General features: G+C 39.7%; 1 protein-coding gene across 20 annotated transcripts; it reads left to right on the top strand.

Annotated features, from left to right (window-relative positions):
- The first annotated feature begins 580 nt into the window (after positions 1-580).
- On the top strand, positions 581-26211 carry BCLAF1 (BCL2 associated transcription factor 1). Of its 20 annotated transcripts, none has more exons than XM_064708377.1 (14): positions 581-708; positions 7369-7442; positions 8431-8523; positions 9403-9520; positions 10379-11284; positions 13241-13387; positions 13498-13667; positions 16291-16396; positions 17298-17382; positions 18044-18219; positions 19360-19540; positions 23756-23902; positions 25463-25672; positions 25813-26211. In XM_064708377.1, the coding sequence occupies exons 4-14, from the start codon at positions 9417-9419 to the stop codon at positions 25816-25818; spliced, it is 2238 nt and encodes a 745-aa protein (XP_064564447.1). In that variant the 5' UTR covers positions 581-708; positions 7369-7442; positions 8431-8523; positions 9403-9416; the 3' UTR covers positions 25819-26211. The 20 variants fall into 20 exon arrangements, 19 of the variants coding, with proteins under 19 accessions (XP_064564447.1, XP_064564431.1, XP_064564445.1 ...); XM_064708366.1 differs by lacking the exon at positions 581-708 and adding an exon at positions 1003-1130 and having other exon boundaries at positions 9397-9520; positions 12716-13387; XM_064708376.1 differs by lacking the exon at positions 581-708 and adding an exon at positions 1003-1130 and having other exon boundaries at positions 9397-9520.
- Positions 26212-26744: the final 533 nt, after the last annotated feature.

A 26744-nucleotide genomic window follows, 5' to 3' on the forward strand; every position in this document is an offset into this window, starting at 1 on the left:
AGACCTAACCAGTGCATCACTTTGCCTACACATGGAACAGCAAACCAGCATTTGGGGATTATGTCTGCTTCTCATCTTCCATGCCTTTTTCTTCCACCAGTTACTTTTTGGTTGGCTGCCTCCCAGTCATTGCCCCCAGAATTCACAAAATGCAAAATTCATGTTAAAATGGCATTGCTTTTTTTTTTTTTTTTTTGTAGCGGGTTGTTTTAAGTTTCTTGCCTCAAAAAATAATGGACAATAGCCTTCTAAAAATAAATCAGCTGTGTAAGATTCAAGAAGTGTGAATTACTCATCAATGCTCTCAAGTGAACGGTGTGATTCTTCGGGCTGTCCTTGCGCACGGCTAAGAGTTAGACTCGAAATGGGTCCCTTCTAACTTAGAGTACTCTGTGATTCCGTGAATTGTAGCACTTGGCCAGCGTACACACACCGCTTCGTGCATCAGGCAAAGGCTGCTCACTCGCAGCCCTCGGCTGCACCTTTGTGGTTATACAGAAGCCTCTCGGGCGCGCTTTCCCCCAACGTGGCGCTGCTGTATCGCAACCAAGCGACGGCCGCCTGCTGCAAAAGGTGCTGCAGTAAAGCGCCGCGGCACCGCCATCTCCCAACGTCGCTGGATCAGAGCCGCTGCGTGCGCCGGGCCGCGCTCCGCACACAGCCCCGGCAGAGCGACTCCCGCGCGTGGATGCGCTCCCCGCCCCACAGGTAACCAGGCAACGGCGGGCGGGACCCTGCGCTCTCGCCGCCCTTTGAGGAACAAGAGCATACAAGGAGACAGCTTTTAGCCGCGGCGGTGCGCGGAGAGCTGAGGCTGCGGCGAGCGGGACCCGGGGCCCCCGGGCGTGGGGCAGGCACACAGCCTGGCGGGGGCGAGCGGCCGCCAGCCGCCATCTTGCTTGCGGACGGGTACCCGAAACCAAGATGGCGCTCGGGCGTTGAGCGCGGGGCTGGCGCTTCCCCGCCCAGAGCGGAAGTGACGATTCGGCGGCGGCGGCGGCTGCCCCCCGCGCCCCTCCCGGTGGTTTTTGCTTTTCCCCGCGGGCTTCACGTCTTTTCCTCCGACGAGACGGAAAATGGCCGCCCGGTTGCCGTAAGGGAGCGGGGCCGCCGGGAGTTCCGCCCGCCAGGTGAGAGGAGGGCGGAGGTAGAGGGGCTGCGTGGAGGCTTGGCGGGGCGGTGGCCCCTGGTTGGGGGGAAGATGGCGGGGGGAGCCTGAGGGGGAGCAGCCCGGCCCTGCCCCGCCCCCCAGCGCGCGGTGCTCGCGCGCCGCGCCGTCCCGCCTTCCCGCGCCGCGTGACCTCGGCGCTCCGCAGCCATTATCCCGATTATCCCGATTATCCCGCGCCAGCCGACGGAACGGGACGGGAACGAGCGGTCTCCGTCACCGCCCTGACGCGGGCCCCCGCTTCCCGCGGGAGCCGGACCGAGCCGGTGCCGTTCCTCCCTGCGCCCCGGGAAGCGAAGGTAGAAGGGGAAAGGGCGGCGGGAGGCGGCAGCGGAGCTGCCTGGGAGCTCCTGGAAGCCTGGCGGGATGGGGGTGTCGGGGTATGTGGGGAATGGGGGGCCGGCCGGCCCCGGGTGCGCGGCCTTTGGCTTTGGGCCTCCCCGGGGAGGCAGGAAGGCCCGAGGGGATGTGGTTGTACGGCGCTGGTTACGGGAGTGTTAAATTTCCCCGTTATCAGTGTGGGTGTGACGCGGAGGAGGGAAACGGTGCCGGAGAGAAAGGATGGTTCCCGGTATTGGATCAGCCTTGACGGTCGGTGGAGGAACTTCCCTTCGGGCATGGCTGTGGTTCAGGCGCTTGTGCCTGAGGTGCCCCACGCCTCCCTGCGCCTTTCCTGCCCTGATTGCAGATGCCCGCAAAGCCCCGTGAGGGACCGCAGCGGGGTTTATGCCCCTCGCTGAAAGGGACTATTGTGTTGCCCGTCTTGATTGTACTGTACTATGCAACCATTGCAGGATCATTCCCGTTATTTCCCCTTTGCTTTGTAAACCTCCTACTTTTCGCCTTTAATTCTATGAAAATCAGGTTCTTGTTTTGTGTGTCATGTTGATCCTTTACGAAGTCAGTACAACCCATCACTTGTTTATCTCGGAGATCAAAGTTTTGTCCTCAGAGGAACAGTTAAATCTTACTACAGAAAGACGTGAGGGCATGCAAAACAAAGGTGCTCCTGACTGCGAGTAGTCACTGCTTAAGCAATGCAAGTGTATAAAAATATCACTTAGAATAGTTGTTCTTGGTGTGGGAGGGATTAGTTAAACAGCGTGGAATTGCAGGAAAATGCTGTCTAGCTGCTTTCTCCTCCCTCCTCCTCGTCCTCCTCTCTGATAATCATGTCGTTTTGGACAAAAGTAGGGAAGAATGAGGACGGGGTAATGGCTTTGGCGCTGAGGTGTCCTCCAGGCATACATCTGTCTTGTGTCAGGGAAAGTAGGAATTGCATCCTCCCACTTGTCGCTTTCGATGTTGAGTGACAGGCTGTGCTGAATGGCCAGACGAAGTTCCGTGTGTTACATATATCGGTGCTTGGAGCTGGAATGCCTCTTTGCTGAGCAAGGCTTTAGCGTGCAAAACCTGTGTGGAGCAAGTTCTCAGGTGAGGGCTGAGGCTGGCAGAATCCTGGGGGTAGGAGGTAGGAGCACGTACCATGAAGAAGAGCCTGTTCGCATTGAGAATGCAGAAAACTTGAAGTGGTCGTAGAAACCTAGAAAAAAATCAGCTCCTAGTTTGGAGCTAGGGTGCAGATATTTGGATGGATTATATTCAGGCTGGGTGTCAAGAAGAGGCAGTGCTGTAGGGGTTTGTGGAATGCCCAAGAACATTTGCGGTTTGTTTACAGGTAGCAGAGGTAGGTGTGAAGAAAGTGCTCTGTTTGTCAGTGTGAGAGTTTCTCCCAAAGGTATTCCGAAAAGCGCGTTGCTTGCTTGTTCATTGTGCCGGCACTGGCCTCGTGCAGCTTTGTGGTAAATGGGATCTGGGAGGTGATGTGCCTGAAAAGGCAGCTTTTGTCCAGAGTAGTTTTCTTATGGAGCACTGCTGCAGCCCACCAAGCACCTCTGAGGGCGTCAGTCTTGGAACAGATGAGGGCAGGAGGATTGTCTTTTCTGCAGCAGCAGTTCGTGTAGTTCATAGCAGAGACTGGGGAGAGCGTGGTGTAAGGGCGTGTGAAAACACAGTGTGTAAAACACACACACAGAAATAACAAAGGCTGTCCAAAACAGTATGTGTCCAACAGCGTGCTAATTCCTTTTTGTGTATGCACCCATTTCTCAGTCACTTCGGTTTCTTTGTTTTTTTAGAGGAGAAACATGGTTTTGTTTGCCATTAGTATTACATAAAAGACAGCTAACAATCATATGATGGTTTTGCAGAGGTGATTTTGCTGTTACTAGGATGCTGGTTTTTGACTTAATTTAGAAATATTTTGTGTTATTTTCTGTATAGAAATTAACGAGTTGGGGGAGAAGAAGGCCTTAGTATGTTTTACTGTTTGCATTGTATTTCCAGCATATTAAATGGAATAGTGAAGTAGTGCTTCCCACCTCTTGTTTGTATATAGTAGTTTGGGCATATTTGCCATGGAATTTTAGGTTTTGAAGGCATCCAAGTCACCGATGATGTAAGTAGGATGGATTTAAGTGACTATAAAATGCATTCTATTCTTATGTATGATGGGCCCTGCTAGAGTTGTGGACATTAAAAAAAAAGGGGGGTAGAGAGTGGATAAGAAAGCACAGCAGATGTGCAAGCACTGAATAGATGACTTACAGTGTTGTCTCATTAAGACTGACTTTATTTATTTCTGTGGGTGTATTATGAGAAACTACTACAAATTCTGTGGAATTTTATGAAGACTGTCCTATCCCCTTTTGTGTTGTCATGGTTGTATAATCATCCCGTCTTTTGAAGCCTGAATCTCTGAATGAAAGCTCATTTTGGCAATAGCTCGTGAATTACTTCGACAAGATTTTTATTTAAATCTACCTGACAGCTCTCAAATAATGTTTAAGCAAGAGAAATGCAGACTACAAGATAGCTATAAAGGAAGGGTAGCTAAAACAATGGATCTAAGAGGGAGCAGTGTTTTGCTAGTGTAAGTGGGTAGAACTGTCTGAAAATGTCTTAAACTGACATGTGATGTACAACTTGTTAAACAGCCTAAGAGATGTGTTGTATCCATAGTCTGTGCACTCTGACAAAACTCCAACACCACTGGTGTAGTGAAGACTCCTAAAAATATTATATAAAAGGAATTGGTTACCATTTTCCTTGTACTTCTTATTTTTTATTAAACATAGCAAATGCTGACAGTGTCACTTACTTCCTTCTTATTGTGTTGCTTGTGATGGGATAAGCCCAGTTGTGTTGTATATCTTCTTTTTGCTTGATGGTTGCACTTGCTGGCCAAGACTGATTGAAGACACCCATAGAAGAAGACATCCTGTTGTTTTTTTCATTAAGAAACTTATCTGGATGTGATTCAATTACTGACAGATGATGGACTAGCCAATTTTCAGAAAACGTGGTTTCTGTGTTAAGTCTTGGTTGTTTGGGTGTGTTTGGTTTTCCTTATTTTGACATTATATGTGTGTGTTTATTATGGTGAGGTTTTTTGTTTGCTGGTGGGGTTTGTTGGTGCTTTGGTTTTTATTTTTAAAAGTATTGTTAAAAATCTTAAATACCACCAGGTTTGTTGCTTCTTGAGGCTATGCCAGGCTGGGTTCAGGGAAGCTTTAAGTTTGCGGTGCTGCCAAAAGAAGCAGTTCTGCCCAGCTGCTGTTTCAATTTCCCTGTGTTGGCCCAAGTGTTTGTGGGCTGTGTAATGAACCATATTAAAAAAAAAGTTGTATTGAAAGTGATCCAGTATGTGGGTGCAGAAATACTTAGACTGGCATAGGAAAGATCATCAGGAATACGAGGAAATACAGGATAGCAGAGATGGGGCAGTTTCTTTAAACTAGCAGAGCCACATTATTCTGTGGAGCTGCAGCAGCTTCCTTTGTAAAATCCAGAATTTTTTTTAACATGGCAGTGAAATGGTTGAGGGCCAGGCATCTCCTTTCAATTATTTAGGGTGGAAAGTGAGGAAAAAGAGGGAAAAGGCTCTAGTGTGGACTAGAGCCCTGGGGTTTCAGGCACAGGCCCTGTTCCTAGCAGATGTGGTCCTCTCTTAAAAATGCTGGGTGACAGTGACGGCACCTTTTCACATTGTTGATGCACACGTTTGGCAGAGTGTGGGTCTCTTCTGAGAGCAACAAATAATGCTTAGGGCTTCTTTGTCATTGCCCTTTACTGTGCCCTTCCTTGATGTGGTGGAGCCGCTGCAGCCTGGCCATGGGCAGGAAGAGGCTGTGGGGGATTTCCTTTGCCGCTGGGAGCCAGGATGTTGTAGCTGTGGTGCTTTGAGGGCGGGTGCTCTTCTGTGGAGGTGTGCAGCGTGTGGGGCTGACTGTCACAGACAGCTGTTTCCTACATACTCCTGGTACTACCTCAGTTCTTTTCTAAATGAGCTTTAATAAAGGTTAATAAAACTTTAGATTCTTGCATATTTTGAGAATATTTACATGGACCAAAAAAACCTCAGCTATGTATGTAGTCTTTTCACTTCTGTTCTTAAGTATCAGTGTTGTTTGGATAAGTGCGTCTTATGTGTCAAGGTTTTACCTATTACAGCTAAATTGAAACAAAAGCTGCAAATAGTTAAATGTTTTTTATTCAGTATTTAAGGCTTTTTAATCAAAGTTTTTGGTTTTGTTTTTTAATGTTATATCCATACTCTTCTTAAAAAACTTAAATGGGAAAAGGGTAGCAGGTATGTTTTAGCTGCCAGGGTTGGATGTGTTATAGCTAATGTGCTGTTTAAAAACAGAAGTATGGCTACTTTTCACCTTTGCCAGTTGCTGGAAAAGATTTCTAAGACTGAAAAACTCACTACCACAGTTTAAGCTATGGTAATTTAAGATCCTAAAAGTGAAGCAGCTATCTTGTTCCATATCCCCAGGATCTAAAGACTTGTCTAAATTAGGATTTGGGATTTCAGCTAGCACCAGTTTAAGTCAGAAATCTAGATTATATAAGTATTCATTTAAAATCTTAGCCTGAACTTGAAGTTTTGTTGCTTTTTCTGTACTAGACTTCTGAATGCCTTCGTTACCCTTTACTGGCTAATACCATCTCGCCTTTTGTCTAGACAAAATCTGACATGGTCCGATACACTACTGTGCTCCTTCGGAGACTCATGCTTGCTGATGATGAGAAGTAAAAACTTAATCTTAATAAAGCATATATTTTGTAGAAATTGGAAATATCTTGGTCACTACTAGTGAATGGTAAGTGGACTTTTGAAAGCAGTGTTTATGAGCACAAATGCTACATTTCTTCTTTTAGATGAAGAAAACACCTATGAACGAGTGTGGAAGTGTTCTTTAGGAGCAGTCAATGTATTATGCCTTTGGATTTAATGAATTGAATTGTTGAGCTGCAGAATTTCTGAAGATCCAGACTGTCTATAGCAAACTGGGATAAAATCCCTGTTTTGTTGCTTGAGTGGAATTTAAAAATGTGCTTAATGTTGAGTTGGACTACAAATGTCCATAGTCTTAAGGCTTGGAGGGAATTACAAACTGAGGCCAGTGAAGAATTCATACATTAGGGACTGGCTTTGTTCTTATAGTTATGCTCCCGTTCTGCATACCTGTAAAAGAGCTGGTTCTCGAAGACATTCGCTCTTTAGGTGAAATTATATATGTATGCATTTTAAACAAGAAGTTATACTAGAGTAATGCTTCTATAAATATTGCAAGAGAAACCTAAACATAAAGCTTGCACTGTTGGCCTGAGTTCTCATCCCCTTTTTTTTTTCCAGTATGATAGCTCTAGTGAAGTGCAGAGCTGTGTGCTGGAGTTCAAACTGGTCTAAAAGTTTGCCACTGTCCTTTTTGCCTCCCTCTTTCTGGCTGCATGCTGTTATTTGCTCCATAATCCAGCTCAGTTTGGCCCTTCATTAACCACTTGGATAACCTAGTTAAATGAAAGTGGTTTCTAGGTATCAAGAGCTGGTCACTGGAGGACCTGCAGGCTGTCAGGGCCGCTCTGAAGGTGAGGATAATGTGTTGCACAGCCCTGTTACCAAGGCTGAGGAGGGAGTGATCATGGATGGAAAGGGATTTGCCACTTTTGGCAGTGGCTGGCTCTTGAGCTGCTCCAGTCGTAGCGTGCAGCATCACTGAGTCCAAGAGTAAATTTGCTATTTGTTATGTATTGTCTTCTCATGAGGTTATTGTTTGAACCCGTTTAAGCAAAAAGGTGCTTCCTTTTAGCAAATGTGTGTGTCTTTGACAGTCTCACTTTTTGTTCCATAGGACTCAGTATTGCTGAAAGCACAAATACAGAGTTTTGAAATAATTTCTTCATTGATATCAACTAACAGTTTGAGGTAAGTTTAATTAAAGTCCTTTTTAAATGTTCTGATTGAACTCAGCAATTGAAAATAAAATCTTATTTTGCTTTCCTATATTTTATGCTTGCAGTAAGAAGCTACAGTATATAAAACGGTCTTGTAAAGATCAACTGTACTTGTCGTACATAGAATGCAAATAATTTAAAGCTGAGATTGAGTTATATTATAAACATTGTGCATCTGATGTTTGATAATTACTTGCAACAGATAAAACCCCACCAGGTTTTCTTTTCTGTCACTCTTGGAAAATTGGCATGTCTTAAATAGTTTAAAAGGTCTAAATTTATGTTGCCTGTGTGTATTCGTCCTAAGTGATTGCAAGGCGTTTTCCATCAACTTAATTGAACTCAATGAATTAGAAAATATCTTCAGAGTGTAGGTTCTGCAAATTTGCTCTTTAGTGGAAGGAGTCAGTAAAAAAGAGCATTCAACATACTCTTCTTCGCCAAGGTAAATAGTTTTTTCTGAGTTATGTGGAAGTCTGGTTTAAATTCAGTTTTTGCTGGGCTGGTTTCAGATGAGGTTACATCTCTTAGGCCATGCAAACTCTCATGGGGAAAGTCATGGGGGGCAGGAGGAACCACTTGATAGGAGGAAAGGTCATCTGCTTTTCTCTTTTTGGTTCTCTTAGATATGTGTAAAGTCTCTGTAATTTTGGTAACTTTAAATTAAACTCTAATGTTGTTTTTGTCCTTACATAATTGAAATACCACCCAGGTAATGAGAAAGATGATATAAGAGAAAGTCCTTGTTGTGTTGAGCTAGTATTTTTTAACGGTAATTTAGGCTTTAAAGCCTGTTTGCAATACAAGCAGTAAATGTTTGATTTTTTCCATTTCTGTTTTAATTTTATAATTAAACAATTATAATTGAGCATTCAAAGGCCTGAAAATGTCTAGTTACTTGTTCATAGCTTTTATTCAGGTTGTCTAATGTGACACTTGTTTTTTGTTTTTTTTTAAAGCTGGGCAATTTCAAAAGAAAATGGTAATGGGTCAAAGGTTTTATTAATTAAATTGGGGATTTTTAGCCACTGATCCGAAAAGAAAAGGAAAAGGTGTGTATTTTTTTATGGTTAGCACTTATTCTACATATCTATTATGACTGTACATAGGAAGACGTGATAGTTTATTCTGAATTACTGTCTTTTAATTGTCATTGATTCATAATCAGTTGTAGTTTTCATAGCTTAATTTGTGCTGAAGTGTGTTGAATCTTGTTGCAAGCCATATTGTTTAACTAGTTGTTAAAATCTTTAAGTTGGCCATGCATTTTACATGTAGGTTAAAAAGCTAAGTTAGTCTAAAAAGATGCAGGATGGGCATCTTGAGCAGTGGAAGTTCAGATCAGAGGGGTGAGCTTTAGTACATATAGTTAAGAGAAATAATGCCTGTGGGTCAAATTAACCGCTGCTAGACCAAATACTTTAGGGCTTTTTCTTTGCTCGTGTGAATGGTGCATTGTTGAGGACTGTGAACTCCTCCTGGAGAAGGAACAGTGCATTGGAAATGCAAGAGAACTATAAACAACACAATAGCTAGAATTTTGTTACAATATATTAAGATGTCCGGAATTACATTAGTCTTTCCTTAATTTGCAGAAATGTTTCATTTTCTGCTGCTTCCTTTCTCCTACAGGATCTGTGTGCAGTTAAATCCAGAAAAAACCTTTCACTGTTACACTTCATGTTTTCAGAGAAAATGTGTGCACTGCAGCAACGTTAAATCCTTTAAAATGTGGTTAAGTTTTTAATTTACTAATAAATGTACTTACACTGTCTCCAAAGCTCTTCTGTTTAGCAAATGCTGTACTACTTTGTAATAGTGTCATTTTAGTAAATGCAAATTTTGTTCATTTATATAATTTACATGGATGCTAAATGGTTACTTCTATTTTTTTCCCTCCTCTCATTGCTTTTCCTTTTGGGAAGGAGTAGATCTACTAGCAAAAATGGGTCGATCTAATTCTAGATCACATTCGTCAAGATCGAAGTCCAGATCTCAGTCCAGCTCTAGGTCAAGATCCAGATCACATTCAAGAAAAAAGAGATACAGGTAAGTCTTACTGCGTGAATAGGTGATTTGGTATTATTAGTTTTTAGGCATAAAATGTTTTTCACTTGCATGATGCTATTGCAGAAGTGAGCCTGGAATCCTATTTCATTTTAGGCAGTAGGTGAACTATGCTTTGAGTGTAATTTTTGTTTAATTTTTTTCTCCCCCTCTTCCTGGATCTCAAGATCACTTCAGAATGGTAGTGGTTCTTCATGATTCCTGGCCCATTTGATTCTTCCCTTCTGCTTTACATGATGTTTTCTTCATCTAGTCTCTTTCCCTGTAATTTGTTATTTCTTACTAAACTTTTTATATCTGAAGTAACTTAAGACTTTAGTAGATAAGTTTTGCTGTATGTTGTCTTCTCAATTGCCTCCAGTGTTTTCCTCATCTTACTTACTAGTGGACATTGCCATCTCCCATAAGGAGTGGGTCAGTTGAGTTTTTACTGTCTCAGCTGCTGCCATGCACAGGCTGGGATATTACACTGGGGGGGGGCGGCCATGTCACTCCCTGTTCCAGGCTGTGAACCGTGGTGGCTGAGCGACTGAATGCTGTGTTCCAGGGTGGTGATGATCTCTGATAAAATGTCTGGGGAGGCCAGTGAGGCTGGTAGTGTCTTAACCACGTGATGCCAGGTTTCACAGTCTTTAGTGGAATAGACACGTTTATTATAATTAATTTATTTCAGAAAAAATAAATAAAGAGAGATTGCAGAAGTTACTTAAAGACCAGGGAGTCTGCATCCTTTGCCTTCTGAGTGCATTTTGAGAAATGTAGCATTTTGCATCAAGGCACTTTTTTTTTTCCCCTCAGATTTTCCAGTTGTAAAATGTTAACGTTTGTTTTTTATTTTAGCTCCAGGTCTCGGTCAAGGACGTATTCCCGATCTCGGAGCAGAGATCGTGTTTATTCTAGAGATTATCGCAGAGATTACAGGAATAACAGAGGAATGAGGCGTCCCTATGGCTACAGAGGAAGAGGCAGAGGGTATTACCAAGGAGGAGGCGGTAGATACCATCGAGGAGGCTACAGGCCTGTGTGGAACCGAAGACACTCCAGAAGCCCTCGGCGCGGCCGCTCCCGTTCCAGAAGTCCCAAACGAAGGTCGGTGTCTTCCCAGAGGTCCCGGAGCAGGTCTCGTCGATCTTACAGATCCTCCCGGTCCCCGAGGTCCTCTTCATCTCGTTCTTCATCCCCATACAGCAAATCACCCGTCTCTTCCAAAAGACGTGCGTCTCTGGAAAAGCAGGCCAAGAAAACTGAAGGGGCTCCTTTGCAAGACAGTCCCTTGAAAAATAAATCACAAGATGAACAGAAAGATACATTTGAACACGACCCATCGGAGTCTCTTGACGATTTTAACAAATCATCAGCAGCTTCTGGTGACATTTGGCCTGGCCTTTCAGCGTATGATAACAGTCCAAGGTCACCCCATAGTCCTTCTATTGCCACCCCACCTAGTCAGAGTTCATCTTGCTCTGATGCCCCTCTGCTTAGCACAGCCCACTCAGCAAAGGACACACCTCAGCATTCCCATTCCATTCAGCATAGTCCTGAGAGATCTGGCTCTGGTTCTCTTGGAAATGGTTCTAGCCGCTATAGTCCTTCTCAGAATAGCCCATTGCACCATATCCCTTCGAGGAGAAGCCCTGCAAAGACAATCCCATCACAGAGTGCCCCCCGTGAGGAGGCTCGAGTGCGGTCATTTTATCCTGAGGGTGGTGAACAGGAAACTGCAAAAGGTGGAAAGTTTATGAAAAGGTAAGAACCAAGGTACAAGGCTACTGTTGCCTCTTAAAAATATTGTTAAGAGTTTCATCAAGATCATCACCGTAACCTTGGAAAATGCATTATGGAAGGCTAGTAATACTAGTCTGGTTGGAATTGAGCTTGAAAGATATATATGCCTTCTCCTGCTAGGATGCTTCAAGGCCTTGAAATTTGGGTGATAGAGATAGGGACATGTATCCTTAAAGAGGAATTGGTTTGTGCTTTTCCTCTATGGTTTATCTTGTACTCAATTTTTTACTGTTAAGAAAAATCTTAATTGGAATAGTGCATCAGACTTGCTGGCTTGATAGTGAACTCTGTTCAGGTATTTCAGAATTTTAAAGCTTCATGTAGTTTGAAATGCAAGTGTTCTGGAAGTCTAGAAATGTCTATGTTGTGCAATAATTTTTTATGTTGACATAAACAGCATCAATTGTCTAATTATGTTGTGCGATATGAAAACTGTGATGTCTTGAATTGCATTACTTATCAAAGAGGGTAGGTGTTGGTATTCTAGGAATATAATGCTGTTGATGTGAAGAGAATTCAGTGTATATATTCCAATGAGGGTAAAATTCTTCAATTTGTTCTTAAAAAGTTTGACATAATAGTAATTTTTGAAAGTTGTTAGAGTCTTACTGGCATTAGACTGTTCCTTTTGAATGTGACTGGTGTTTCAGTGGACTTCTTACAAAAAGTTAGAGAAGTTGTACCTATGCTATATAGGCTTGATTGTAAGCTTTTAAATTAATTTGTCTAGTCAGTGCTTTATTATGTAAAAAAGTTACTGCTTAGGAGATCAAAAATACAACTTCTCTTGCATCAGATGTGTTGGAGTTGGTGAAAGTATTAGAATCTGTGTGAACATAGCATACAGATAAGGCAGTGGCTGAAATAATTACTTGGTGTGTTTCTGTGTTTAGGAGAGCTGCCTTCTAATGATTCCCTGCTTGAACACAATATAGTGAATGTACTAAGCCCATGCCAGATTGTGGAATTATCTTAGTAATGTGCAGGATCTTGAAAATAATTCACTTTTTTTATGCTACTACTTCAACTCTTTCAGCAAAAGAAGTGCAAAATGAATTGCGGTCTTGAGTTTTCAAACCATGTGAATTGGATGGAAAAAATTACTAGTGTAATGAGAGAGAATGTGAAACTGGGTACTGATTAAGAAAACAAGCAAGTAAATTTCTAGGCATTCTGCAGAAAGGCATTATATTCTTCAGATGCCTCCAGTAGTGCATATGTGACAGTGGATGGCAGTGTTAATGATGTGCCAAGCATTGCATGCTAAAGTTAATTGCTCGGAGGAATGTATTTTCATCTTCTTCTTGGTGTGGAATTGACACAAAAGGGGAATGCAAGTGAACTGGAATGAATGCAATCCAGAGTTACCAGTTTCTTCTTTGCTATCCACAGGTACACAGATGAAGAGTCTAGAGTATACCTGCTTGATAGGGGTAATACCAGGGAGAAGGAGGCCCAGAAGGAGAGAGGATCAGAAAAAGGGAGGACAGAGGGAGAAAGGGAATGGGAGGAACAGGAAACTTTAGATTTTTTCATTGATAAAGAGACTGGGAAGGAAAAGTTTAATGACTCTGAAGGGGAGGACACAGAGGAGACAGAGGATTACAGACAGTTCAGAAAATCTGTCCTGGCAGATCAGGGTAAAAATTTTCCTACTGCATCTCATCGGAATGCTGAGGAGGAAGGAACCAAATACAAATCTAAAATATCAATCAAGGGCAATAGAGAGAGCGATGGATTTAGAGATGAGAAAAGTTATAAGCTTAAAGAGACTGGCTATGTAGTGGAAAGGCCTAGTGCAACAAAAGATAAGCACAAGGAAGAAGACAAGAGTTCTGAGAGACTAATGATGAAGAAAGAAACTCAGTCACCTGAGCAGGTAAAGTCTGAAAAGCTCAAAGAACTCTTTGATTACAGTCCTCCTCTACACAAGAATCTGGATGCGAGAGAAAAATCCACCTTCAGAGAGGAGAGCCCACTTAGGATCAAAATGATAGCCAGTGACTCCCATCGTCCTGAAGTTAAACTCAAAATGGCACCAGTACCCCTTGATGATTCCAATAGGTAAATGATTCCACTTTACAGTGTGGTTCTCCACCTGCCTGCAGTGTCGTTCGTATTTATTTAAACTAGTGGTTTCTTTTGTGTGTCTCTTTGTTGTTGATGCATTTTAGACCTGCTTCCTTGACTAAAGACAGGCTGCTTGCTAGCACACTTGTCCATTCCGTCAAGAAGGAGCAAGAGTTCCGATCCATCTTTGACCACATTAAGTTGCCACAGGCCAGCAAAAGCACATCAGAGTCATTTATTCAGCACATTGTGTCCTTGGTTCACCATGTCAAAGGTATGTGTTTAGTTTATTGTGCCAGATATGTGGCTGACAAGTTCATTTAAGTCCATTTGCTGTTTCTAGTACAGGAAGATTTCAGATCTCTTCTAATGTTGTGATTTACCCAGACTTTCTTCCCGTTGAGGTATGCATGAAAATACTTAGAAAAATAAAAGCCACGGAAACTAGGACAAAAGAACCACAAGCAGTGTAGAGTATAATAGCAGGTGTTCTATGTCTGCAGTGCAGTTTACACATACGCTGGTCAGTTTTTCTAATTTTATTGGAATGAGTTTACCATACAATTTTACATTAAATGTTGTGGTGTGGGTTGACAGATGTCTTTGGACTGTAAATAACAATGGCATTCCTTTTGAAGCATTCTAGAGGTCATTTCCAGATTCTTATTAGAAGGGATTTTTTTTCCGCTCAGGAAGATTTAAGAAAAATTCTATTCTAAATGGTAGTAAAGTTCATGGTTATAATGTGTTTTATTCCTATATGACAGTATTTTCAGGAATTTCACTTACACAAACTTGGCAGTGGCTAAATAAACCTCCATTAAATGAGTTATACACTAATTATTTTCTGATATAACAGTGGTGACTATTTTGTATAAACACCAAGAAGAACCCTCAACAAACTAATACAACAACAGAAGTCCTCCCCCAAAACCGCTGAAATCCAAACCTGGACCTTAACATACCACATCAAAGTAGATATGTTTCATTTAGGTCATATCCTCTGAAGTATTTTTATGGGAAAATAGATAATTCCTAAAATTCCCTGGGGATGTCTACAGTATTCTTTAAATGTTTTTTTTTCTATAGCATTTGCTTTATTTCACTGGACTTTTGTCTTGCTGTTGTAACTGAGATAGTACAAAACTGATGAAAGTAACTTTGCCATATCACCATAGTGAAGGGAAAAGTGGAACTGCTTAATTAGGTACCAGTTTCAATGAACCTGTCTGTAAGCATTGTTTTTAAGATGCATTACCTTCTAAAATTGTTGAGATTTGTGTGCTAGAAATATGTGCTGAATTCAGTTAAAAATCTCCATTTTGTTGACATAATTCAGATTACTAAAGCCAAGTTATTTCCTTCATATTGAATTGCTTACAAAGTAATAGTCAATGATAATGGACTACGATAATGTATTAGTTAAAAAAAATATTGGGATACCTGTTTAGTGTATAATGATCTGTTGTGAACATATCTGTTTATTGATCTGTAAAGAAAGACTCAATCCAGTGAGAGCTTCTGTAAATTTTTGCTTATATCATACATATGTAGCTGTAGGTAAAAATAATACTTGCAGAACTCTCACATGTTGATCACAGAATAGACGTTTTCTGTAAATTTTTCTATGTTGAATATCTTATAAATTTAACAGCCTGTCTGGTCAAGTTATTAGAATGTGTACTGTTATGGTTGTTTTGGAAGCAGAACATCTCTTCTAAGTTTCAGATTTACTGTGGTCTGTGATCAGAATTTTTGTAACTTTTTTGACAAACTGAAGTTATGTTCATTATTGGTGTGATGCGACCAGTCTGAACAGCTCCTTATTAATGTAGAGCTGAAAATGCCCAGTGATGTTTTCTTTTTCATTGTAACTAGGTCCTGGAATGTGTTTTGAAATGGCAAAATCCATGTTACAAAAGTAAAATAGCTGTTGAAAGATACAGATGCCAAACAGGCAAAGTTGAACCTTCTGTCTTCCTGGCAAAAATGGCATAAAAACAGAATTACTAGCTCAAATTCCTGTGTTTGATGGAATTATGATTGAGGCACTACCCTTGTAGTGGCCGTTTCAAGTTTTAATGGTTGGTTATGAGACAAATGCTGGATGCCGGGCGGTAAGTTGATACAGATGTATGTTGACCTGTTAAGCAGATAGCTTGCTTCATATGTAACATTTCATAGCTCATGACTTTTATGTATTTCTATATTACATTTAAACACATTTGTTGAGCTGGTTTAAAAACTGAGTTTTGCTGTGGCTAATTTAACTGTCTCTGAAGGAAGGAGAAAATTTGTCAGAGAAGTTGTCAAGTTTGCCAAGATGCCAGATGCTTAAATAAATTTATTTATGCATAGGTGTGTTAATTGTATCGTTTATCATCACCCAATCAAGAAATTGTATTCCTTTAAGAAAAGAGTTGTTAGGTCATTCATGTAGTTATTGAAGCGCACATTTCTTAAATGTTTGCACTAATTCTTATTTTAAGTTAGAGATGAGATGAATGGTAAGGTGTACTTGCTGCAAATATTTAGGACTCAAAAGTAATTTCACTTTCTCTTGTGGGCAAAATATAAAATAACAGTTTAAGAAATTGCTCTTTGTCATTAGAGGAAAATGTCACTGAAAATGAGCAAGTCCAGTCAGTAAATGGTGCTTGAATTAGATGTGATACAATCATGACTACGTATACGTAGACTTGCAGTGATGCTGTGCGCTGTTATTTTCTCAGGTTACAGTGTGTGTAAAAATAGGGAAAACGCCATATTTGCTTGTCCTGATAAATTTATTGAAAGTACTGTGGGTTTTGCCTGCTACTTGCCTTTCTGTCAGGAATGAAATATGTGGCAGTTGAATGAAACTAATGAAACAGTGTTTTTTCTATTGTAACCAACAGAGCAATACTTCAAGTCGGCTGGAATGACCCTAAATGAGAGGTTCACTGCGTATCAAAAAGCAACTGAGGAGCACTGCACCCGACAAAAGAGCCCAGAAATACATAGGTATATGTTAACTGCACATGCAGATGCTTTGTGTTTCAAATAATGTCTTCTAATATTTATTTTGAGAACCCAAAATACTTTTTCTAATCTGGATGAGATAATTTGTATAATTACAAAGTACAAAAAAAAAAAAAAAACCTTCTGTAAAAGAGAACTCATCTGAGTCAGGTCTGGCTTCATCTGTGGTTTTGTGACAGATGTCTTCTCTACCTCTGTATCTCATTTGGGATATATTTACTTTTCTCACATGCAGTGCTCAAATATTGAGGGGCATATGTCTTGAAGATGAAAAGAAGCCCTGTACATGCATCTTTCTTCTTCAGTGTGAAATGTTCCATCTCATACTACTTTAGTTTTTGTGTGTGTTAATTTACAGCAGTTTTTTGAAAAATCTGAGAATCTCAAAGGTAAGAAGGTAGGCATGCAGATGTAGTGTCTGATCATGTGCTCTAGTTTTATGATGCAGTGTACTATATTTGTGTTGCATGTGAGGATACAGTATCTAACTTCACAATTTTTCTTGTTTAGAACTTTTGACTTTACAGCAAACTATCATAGTGTTAATGGTTTCTTGGAGTGGGTGGGCTTTCAACTGGCTACATATACTGGTCCTTTTGAAATAAATAATTAAACATTTTTTCTGTCTTCCAAGCTATACTTAAAATGTGAAACATCAGTCTGCCTGTTTTCTGTATTTGTGTTTTTTAGCATACTTCACACAGAACAGAATTCCAGTTTTTCATTTTTAGTCTGCTTCTGTATTCTGATGGTGAGGTTTAATAATCCAGAAAGTTTATTCTACTGCAAAAATGCCTGGTTTGTCAGTTTTCTGTTGAAATGTTTGAGGCTGTTATCAGTCATGTACATGTATGGCAAGAAACTGCTTTTATTTTACATTTAGGAGGATTGACATCTCTCCAAGTACCCTGAGGAAGCATACCCGTTTAACAGGTGAAGAGAGAGTCTTTAAGGAAGAAAGTCAAAAAGTAGGTTCTAAGTAAATGTCCTATCTGTGCTTCTAAACTTAGTCTCCTTTTAAATCTCAACTTCATCTCTGGTTTTCTGTATAAAAATACAAAATTGTATTGTTCCTAGAGTACTTGCATTTAGATTTTTTTTTCTTTTGAGTCAAACATGTTATCAAGAAACTGGTTTATGTAGTGTGATTTTGCTATATTAATGAAATGGTACATAAGGTCAAGTCTTTTGCTATGCTTCCTTTCCTCTTGCATGTTTTTTGACCAAGGACAAAGAATAGATTTGGGGCAGAGGGAAATACCAGGATGGTCAGTGAGTAGTGTGGTTGAACTACAAAGGTGGTTGTGCTCTGTTTAAAAACAATTCACCAGAAGAAATAAATACTTAATTATCTGTTCAAATCATGTATTGTTGTGGTCTGTATCATCAAAAACTAGACACCAATTGGCTTGATGGGAATGCTTGTTTGAAACTGAAATTCCTAGCTGTTCTTTTTTTACATGTGGCCATTTCATGTAAAGGGCAAAGTCAATTTGTGTGCTGAAGTTTGTTGAAAAATAGGTAAATTCTATCTTTTTATATTTTAATTGATGCACAGCTTGCCTTTTCACTGAGATTCTCTTGGTTTTGTATTTCAATATTTGTTGCAAAATATACATTTGTTTACAGGGAGATAAAAAATTAAGATGTGATTCTGCTGATCTTCGGCATGACATTGACCGACGTAGAAAAGAACGAAGTAAGGAGCGAGGGGACTCAAAGGGTTCCAGGGAATCCAGTGGGTCAAGAAAGCAAGAGAAAACTCCAAAAGATTACAAGGATTACAAATCTTACAAAGATGACAGGTAAATATTTGATGTCCCTATAGAGGATTTTAGCTTCTAATTAGCCTTTTGTAATTGTAAGCTTAATTGCTTTCAATTTTCAATGTATAATGGATCATTTAATTTTAAACAATTAAAATTATTTGTTTTACAGCAAATATGTATTATCTGTCTTTTACACGGCTTATGGTGGATGAGGACAAAAACTTTGGAATAGCAAGCTAACACTGAAAAAAAAAATGACAAATTAATCTGTCCTATTATCCAGGCTACATCAGGAGGTTGGACTTCAATGCAGTACATTTCTATAAACAGTTTGTGTAAGAACTTTGGTTCGTTATGCTTGATTCCGCACTTTTTCAACTCATAACACCCAGAGTATGAGAATTTTACTGATACTTAGGTTTTAACATGGGTGAGAAGGGGAATTTCTAAATTTGTCTAAAGCCAGTGGGCTGTTTTAAGAAAAAAATATTAGCATATCTCAGTGGATACTGTGTAGAAGTGGTAAGAGTTACTTCAGGTATGACCTTTCTTTGAATAGAATGCTAAAATCTTGTAAATTGGGTCAAATTAATACCACTATGGGGTTACTAAAAGTTTTGCTGTAGGAATTTTTCCCTGCTTTGTATTGTATATATATAAAGTGAATTTTTACTTACACTTCCTGTTTCCCATTTACTTTGACTTTGGTATCCACATTTTTTTCCACTGGCTAATTTCCCTACAGCCATTTATGTAGGGAAGCCCATACCATACCTCTCAACAGTGTGCAAACTGAACTGTGTCAAGTTACTGTAAAGCTTTACCTTAAGGGGTTTTTCCCTATAATTTCTGTTTTTCTGCCTCAGAAGAAAGGCAGATCTTAAAAGTAACAGCATCTCTTCATGGCATCAGAATCTAGAAAAGTTGTGTCTTACAGTTTGCAGACTGCTGCTTTCCAACTCACCAGCAATAATATGCGTTTAGTGCACTTAAATGTGTCAGAGGAGGCTGGAAAGTGGAAATATCCTTCGCCTTAATATCTCAGATATGTAACGTGTGACTTTATAACCAGAAGGGGGTTAGTTTTTCATAAAATAGAGACCCGGTTTAGTGTAGCATGTTACAGGCTATCTAGTACGTTTAAAATAGCACATAGTATATTTTTTTATTTTTCAGTAAACAAAAAAGAGACCAAGACCGTGCTCGGTCCTCCCCATCTTCCTCCCCATCTTCTTCCTCATCCAGTTCTCGAGAAGAAAAGGATTGCAAGAAGGAAAGAGATGAAGAGTTCAAAACCCACCATGAACAGAAAGAATACTCTGGTTTTGCAGGAGTCAACAGGCCAAGAGGCACCTTTGTAAGTTTTTCTCCTATTCTTCCCCCAAACCGTTCACCAATGGCAATAGCGGAACAAAGTAAATGAGGGAGTGTTGGAGTGATTCATGTTAGGCTAGACTTTAGGTCTTTATACGATATACCAAACCTGAAACATTGAGTCTTTTGTTTTTCCCCAGCACTCACCAGTAGCACTTGAATGATCTGTAAATACGCATTAGCATGACATCACAGATCCTAGCATAAGGGTCTGGGGAAACAGGATTATTCCTTGCTCTTCTTTTATAATGCTGCTTCCTAACAGGACCTGGAAATTTACTGTTCTGTAAATTTTAAGTCTTGGGTCCTGATAGCCCTTAGCTCCCTGCACCTTCTGTTTTTCCCTCTCATGTTGGGTTTGGTTTTGCACTCCTTTGTGTGTAATACCTGCAACTTTTTATATAGAGAATGGCACGTAATTAAAAATAAGTGTCAACCTTGAAACAGCTGTATTGAGGAGATGGTATACTTGTTATTTTTGTGTTTCTTTGGCTTGGACTAGCCACTGAGCATGAGAGTTCATTGATCTACCTCTGGAATGTATTTAAGCATTGTGATTTGGAAAGTGGCATATTGACCACACTAGTCTTCAGAAAAATCTTAAACTTTCAGATTCCATGGTAATGTAATTATTGATGTATAATTGGGAAGTGTAGATGCATTTGGAAAAACTAGGAATCAATAAAGAAGGCCTTGAAAAAGATAGGGAGCACTTAAAAACACCATACAGCCCAAACCAAAAAAAAACAAACCCAAAACAACCCACAAACAGACACCACTCACCCACCCCTGAACAACATGGCAAAATAGACCTCCAGACCACAGCTAACACACAAAAAAGTTCAAGTTCTGTGTAGGTTGGGAAAAACTGTTTTACATAATAAGTAGGAGTAATTTCATACTTCAACAATAATTTCTTAATGTAGCCTGTAATGAAGACTAAATAATGCTAAAGTGCAATGTTTAGTATAAATGTTTAATCATGCAAAAAATAAGTTTTGAACTAGACATAAGGGTGTCTGAAATGCATGTGGCATGTACCAATACTTGAGGCTTGAATCCTCCATCTAAAAAACTACAGCTACCTAGAGGAAAATGCAAAGTTCTAAATTTCTAACACTCAAAGGGCATCATTCCTCCTTTCTTCTTATTTTTATATAGTTATGCTATGGATCTATGTGGTGTAAGTATATAAAGCCCTGGATGGTGTAGGCATCAAATATGACTATCAGCACAATTTGTAGCTGTATAAAATAATGGCACAAACAAAACAGAAGTTAAACAAAAGGGAGCTTAAAACTCTATCTCCTGTCAAGGAGATTTAGTGGGAGAAAACTTGTAATTGATTGAAGCCTTCCTGCTTTATCAAACCAGATTGTAGGTATTGTGAGATAGGTACTACTTCATATGCAATTGAGGTAGATGGGAATTGTAAAGTTAATAGATTTCTACTCATTTAATTGCTAGTGACTACCAATTTGGTCTATGCTGTGATAACAGGTTAATTAATGTTTCTTAACAACATACATGGTCACACACAGGCTTTTGGAACAAAGTGTCTGAGCAGGTGAATCTAAATAGGCCAACTGCTGACTCAGATCTCCTCTTTAGGGATAAATCTTGGATGGTATCAAAAAACACAGACCAGGTAGCGTAGGAATGTGTTTGTAAATACCGACTAATAGTGGCTGCATTCCAGTTACTACTGCTTTGCTTTTGGACTAAATCAAATGCTTTGGCTTTAAATCTTTCTCCTAACAGGAGGCCTTGGAGAATATAACATCTTCCCTATCCAGCAAGCTAATGTTAAGTCAGCAATGGTTTTTCTCTAACTTTGGCTTGTACACAATCCTCTTGGATTCTAGGCTTCCCATACATAAGCATCATGAATAGTTTTAAAATATGGACACAGAAATAAGGATAATTAGAATTTTTCAATGGCAATGTCCTTAGTATCCATATATGAAAGAATTATGTGTAGCAGCTCTGTTTAAAGTGAGTTCTATATAGAAAATATACACTTGTCTTTTTTGTGGTAGTCTTTCTAATAAATAAGCTGATAAAGTTAATACCATAGTAGATTTTATGTCCTGTAGTTCTTTACCTGAAGGATGATTTGGTACAGGGAAGCATTAATAAAATGGTTAGGAGAACTGTAAATGTTTTTCTTAAGGGGAATCTGGTCACAGGACTGAATACCAGGAAATGCTGATGCCTGTTTTTTTCTCTTTTTTTAATCCTGTCATAATTCTAATAATTCTGTCTGCCCCCTGCCCCTTCCCCCAGGTTACTGTTTGTTGTGCCCTAATTTTGTAAAGCTGTTGGAAATGAAGAAAGCATACCTTACTTCCTCCCTTGTACAGTTAGTCTACCGCTTTCCAAATGACTCTCCAAACAATTTTTTGATAGTTTTTTTTTTCTCCCAGAGTCTCAGAGTATTGGATAGGTCTTATGAGGCTTCTGCAGATTGTTTTACAGTTGGTTGGATTTCTGAGTAATTTTAAATCTGTCCAGCATAAATTCTGCATTAGAAGTTTCAGAGCTTTGTGGAACTAAGTATGCGTAACACTTACCTTTTGAGTTCATTAATTATATATATTTTTGACCTCTGTTTATGAAACATGCTTATTTTTAACAAATAAATTAGCTTCCAGTCATATTTTTTACTATTACTCTGACGATGCAGTTCTGTGTTTTTAAGTAGGCTACTTTGGGAAATTGTGCTCTTAGTTTTTAGCAGTCTTATCTTCCCCAACTAACCTTTCTTCTCCCCTTCAATGAAGGATATAAACTCATTTAATATTTTCTACAAGCTAAGTATTTATATGCTGAGGTAACTGTATACCTTACTACTTAGTGAATTCTGAGTTAAGGATGGGTTTTGGTGAGAGACTTTGTAGCTGTCCTGGTTCAGGGCAAATTTGGAGCTGAACCCCCCCCCCCAAGGGGTTCCTCTAGAAAGCAGATTCAATTGGCCCCTCCCCCAACCGGTTCGGGGAAAAAAAAGCCTCCTTGGAGAAAAGTGGAAAAAACTGCTTATTAAACAATAAAACCCAAACAATATTAAACAATAAAACCCCTTGCTGCTCCAAAAGAGATGACAAACTCAGAAAAGTCCCCTCCCTGGGTTGCAGCTCACCTCACTCAGTCTCTGATCAGTCCCTCCAGCGCTGGAAATGCCGCGGCCCAGGCCCGGCCTGGTGGGCCCCAGGTGCAGCTGCCGGTGCTCCCCTCGTGTTCAGTCCAGAGCAGGTTTGAACAGGTCCAAAGAAAAGGGAAAAAATCCCACAGTCCAGGGAACTTCTTTGCCTCCGCTAGCTAAACTAACTAAAAGCAAAAGAGAGCTCTGTCCTGCTGTCTGTCCGTCCGCAGACAACACAGTCAGGAGCAGGACTGCGGAGGAGTGAGTGCCGTGTATGAAAACAAACTGCTGCTTCTTCTCTCCCCCTTCGCTCTCTGGGACAAGTCCTAAAGGTGCAACACTTATCATCCAGCAGAAACAGAACGAGACAACTGGGGATACAAGCATGATGGAGCCAACCCAGGACACCAGCCTAGCATTTTAAAACCTTAGTAATTCATTATAACGAATATTTAAAACACTCCTTTTCACTTCAAGCATTGCTGCTCTGCAGAGTACATGCTATTGACTTTTTCCTGAGTAAGGAATTTACTCATTTGAAATGTAATTTGGCCTGAGGTACCTTCTTGAATTTCAGTTAAGAATGCTTGAGTAACACACAGTGGATATACTCCTGTGAAAACTGCAGTTAGTATGTATTCCAGAATCACCTTTTCATAAATGATTCAATTGACTCCATAAATACCTTTCTTTTTCCCCTGACAGTTTTGTCCCTGTTTCAGTCTAGCTTTCCTCCTGGTTTTTTGTCTGAACAGCTTCAGAAGCTTCTTGTGACCTTTTGTTCCAACACACTGGTTTACTAGCAGTCAAATTTCTTTTCATTGGTTGTGGGTGAACTTGCACCAGGAACTCAAATGTGTTTCAATTAAGTTTAATAGAATCATTATTTCAAAAGGAATGCTTGAATATATTACTTAAGGTAATATGTGAATTTGAAAATGGTTTTTCCACTTGCAGATACTGTAATTAAGCACAGAAAGTATTTTCAGTAATAGAGAACTTGACTCTACTTTTTGGTGTTATGTAAATGATTTAAATGACATCTTGGTTAATCAGTTTCGAATTAGGGGCAGAGGAAGAGCCAGAGGAGTCTTTGCTGGAACAAATACTGGTCCCAGCAACTCAAATACTACTTTTCAGAAGAGACCGAAGGAAGAGGAATGGGATCCTGAATATACCCCAAAAAGCAAGAAATACTTCTTGGTGGGTGTGGAGAAATTGATGTCTTATGCATGCTTTTTTTTTTTTTTCAAACTTTCTACAAGTGTAGAAGTAGCATGCATGTATGGACAGGGACAAGAGTAACTGTGAGAGTATCAGGGTGGCTGTAGTGGTTGGTTCTGCTTATCTTTCATCTTTCTGCAGCAGGCTGGCAGTAACTGAGGCCTGACATGGAATTTATCTCCAAAAATTTCATCAGGGAGTGGGGAGGAAGGCAGGTTCAGAGAAAATTTTTAAAACCCAACTTTAAACCAGAAAGGCTTGTGCTGTGTTTTCCTGGATTTACATCTGTATGACATTTGAGATTTGTCTTAGATTGGTCTGGAAGTCTACAGAAGTGAAAGATCAGGAAAAGCTGACAGTATTTGTGGATTTTCATAAGACAGACTCTGTTATGAGCAGTTCTTTGCTCTGAGTACTGTGATAGTCACAAGAAAATCACCACAATTTTGATGCCTTTCTCCCATCTGGATTATGAAAGGAGGACCCTTGATGTAACCACTCTAAGTAGTGCAGTACACTGGATGTGTGGTGTCTGCTCCAGTTATTTCTGTAACAATGCAAACTTTGAAGGGTATTGTTTCATCATTAAAAGATGATAAGTAATGAAGAGAAGACCTTCTCCTGTAGCATTATAGCTTGTCACAAATATATGAACAGGTAACTAAGAAATAATGCAGTCACAATTCAGATATTACTTAAGGAGTTCTGTCTTCCTAGACATATCTAAACTTTTCTGATCTGTAAACAGAGATGTGATAATCTATTCATGATATTAGAACAATCAATTTTAGCTATTAAACGTGAATTTCTAAAAATATTTTAAATTAAATCAGCTGCCCTTCAACTACTTCTGTATAATTAAGCTGCATTGTATGGTATGATACGTGTTTAATAGTTCAGACTTCTTTCCAAATCACAAGTTCAGAAAAACCATGTGTTGACACAAGTGTACCTCACCATTGTAAATAGAAACTTTTTTTTTAATATTGAATAATGGTTTGTAGGTTTCATGCAGTGTGTAAAATGATTGTGAGAACATACCTAATTATATAATGCTGTATTTGGTAGCAAGGTAGCAAACAAAACCAGACAGCCTCGAGTATTGTTTGGTAATGTTAGACTTAAATAGTTTGAACTTAATTTGCCCTACATTGTGCTGGTGGGGCAGATTTTTGAAAACTGCCTTCAGTTGCCTCTTCTTACGAAGTATAAAGAACTCCCTTTGTGCTAAAGTAGCCTAGCACTTTTCTATAGCTTCTTTTAAATTTTTTCCCCTCAAAACTAGTAATTCTTAATTCTGAGTGTAAATTACAGACAAGTGATTTGTTACTAACATTTAAGTAGACCCACAGTGCATAAGGGCTCTTCAAACCGTTGTGTTGTGTTTTTAGTTACAGCATTATGCCTTTTAAGAATAATTGCAATCTGAAGAGAACTTTTTAACATTTACTTTGTTTTATACATTTGCTATAGCATACTAACATTATGGGGTACATTGAAGAGGTGTCTAACCTTACTCTTTTTCTGGTGTTATTGTAGCATGATGACAGAGATGATGGTGTGGATTATTGGGCCAAAAGAGGAAGAGGCCGTGGTACTTTCCAGCGTGGCAGAGGGCGTTTTAACTTCAAAAAGTCAGGTAGCAGTCCCAAGTGGACGCATGACAAATATCAAGGGGACGGCATTGTGGAAGATGAGGAAGAAACAATTGAGAATAATGAAGAAAAGGACAGACGCAAAGAGGAAAAGGTAAATTGTTCAGTGAATTGCAGATTAGGTACTTCATCTTGTACTATGCCAAGTAATTGGCTGCATGTAGGGATCACTTTAAAGGTTTTGGAGTTGATTATTAACAGTTCACAACAAGAATATTTTCTTTCTTTCTACAGGAATAACCCGGAAGAAAATTGTAGCTGAAAGAGCAGCTCTTGCACCACCCACACAACATTTTTAATATGTTTTTTTGTTGTCAAATGAATGTAAGCATTTTACTTAAATTTTACTGTTGGAAAGTAGTTTAGAGAGATTGTTTTCGTTTTAAGCCTTTAGAAAAAAATCATGATATAGTAAACTATGTTAATGATCGTACAGGTAGAAAGTAAAATATTTGTAACAACTTTTAAGAAATTTTACTGTTTGTTATATGCAGTGTAATTCTGCTTTGTCCAAATATATGGTCAAGTACAACTCTAAAAGTTTTGATTCTCCCCTATGTCTGTGTTTTATTCTGAAGTAAACTTACAGCTCTGCACACCTAAAATCTTGGAGCAGCATTTTTTATAAACTTATCACTACTTCTCTGTTGCCTTTTTATAAGAATTGTATTTAAGGGTAGTTTTCCAGTCACAGTATAAGTACAAACAGCTGTGCAAAATGCTGATTGTATGTTATTTCATGAGAATCACATTTACATAGTGATAAACCTGGATTCTTATTTTACCCTGCAAGGGTGCAGCAAGAATTTCACTTAAGCAGTGAAATCATCACGCTTCATTAGTAGCCTAAGAAATACATATGCATATACAAACTACAGTGAGTTTCAAGTGTATTTTTTAATAGCTTAGTCATCAGCAGAACACTTAGGTTAATTTGATGGCAGTATCAATCTAGCTTCTTTTTTAGCAGGTTTTTTTTACAGTTTGTTTGAATTGCCTCTTTAATTTCTCTGTGTGGGCTTGCCTCTCTGGGTGTGTAATCCGGCAAGAGTGAGTCATTCACATGTACAGCATTTAAGTTAAAATGAGAGAGTAGGGCAGGACCAGGTGGGGGGAGAGAAACAAAACACCACAAAATCCCTGAAAAAATAAAACAAGAGATGTTA

This window comes from Zonotrichia leucophrys, chromosome 3 (assembly GCF_028769735.1).
Source record: "Zonotrichia leucophrys gambelii isolate GWCS_2022_RI chromosome 3, RI_Zleu_2.0, whole genome shotgun sequence".
Classification (NCBI taxonomy): domain Eukaryota; kingdom Metazoa; phylum Chordata; class Aves; order Passeriformes; family Passerellidae; genus Zonotrichia; species Zonotrichia leucophrys.

Coding starts and splice junctions, on each gene's coding strand:
- BCLAF1 (XM_064708361.1), top strand. CDS start 9,417: ATGGGTCGATCTAATTCTAGATCACATTCGTCAAGATCGAAGTCCAGA. Junction 11,285..12,715: donor GGTGGAAAGTTTATGAAAAG/GTAAGAACCAAG, acceptor TGCTATCCACAG/GTACACAGATGAAGAGTCTA. Junction 13,668..16,290: donor CTTGGTTCACCATGTCAAAG/GTATGTGTTTAG, acceptor TGTAACCAACAG/AGCAATACTTCAAGTCGGCT.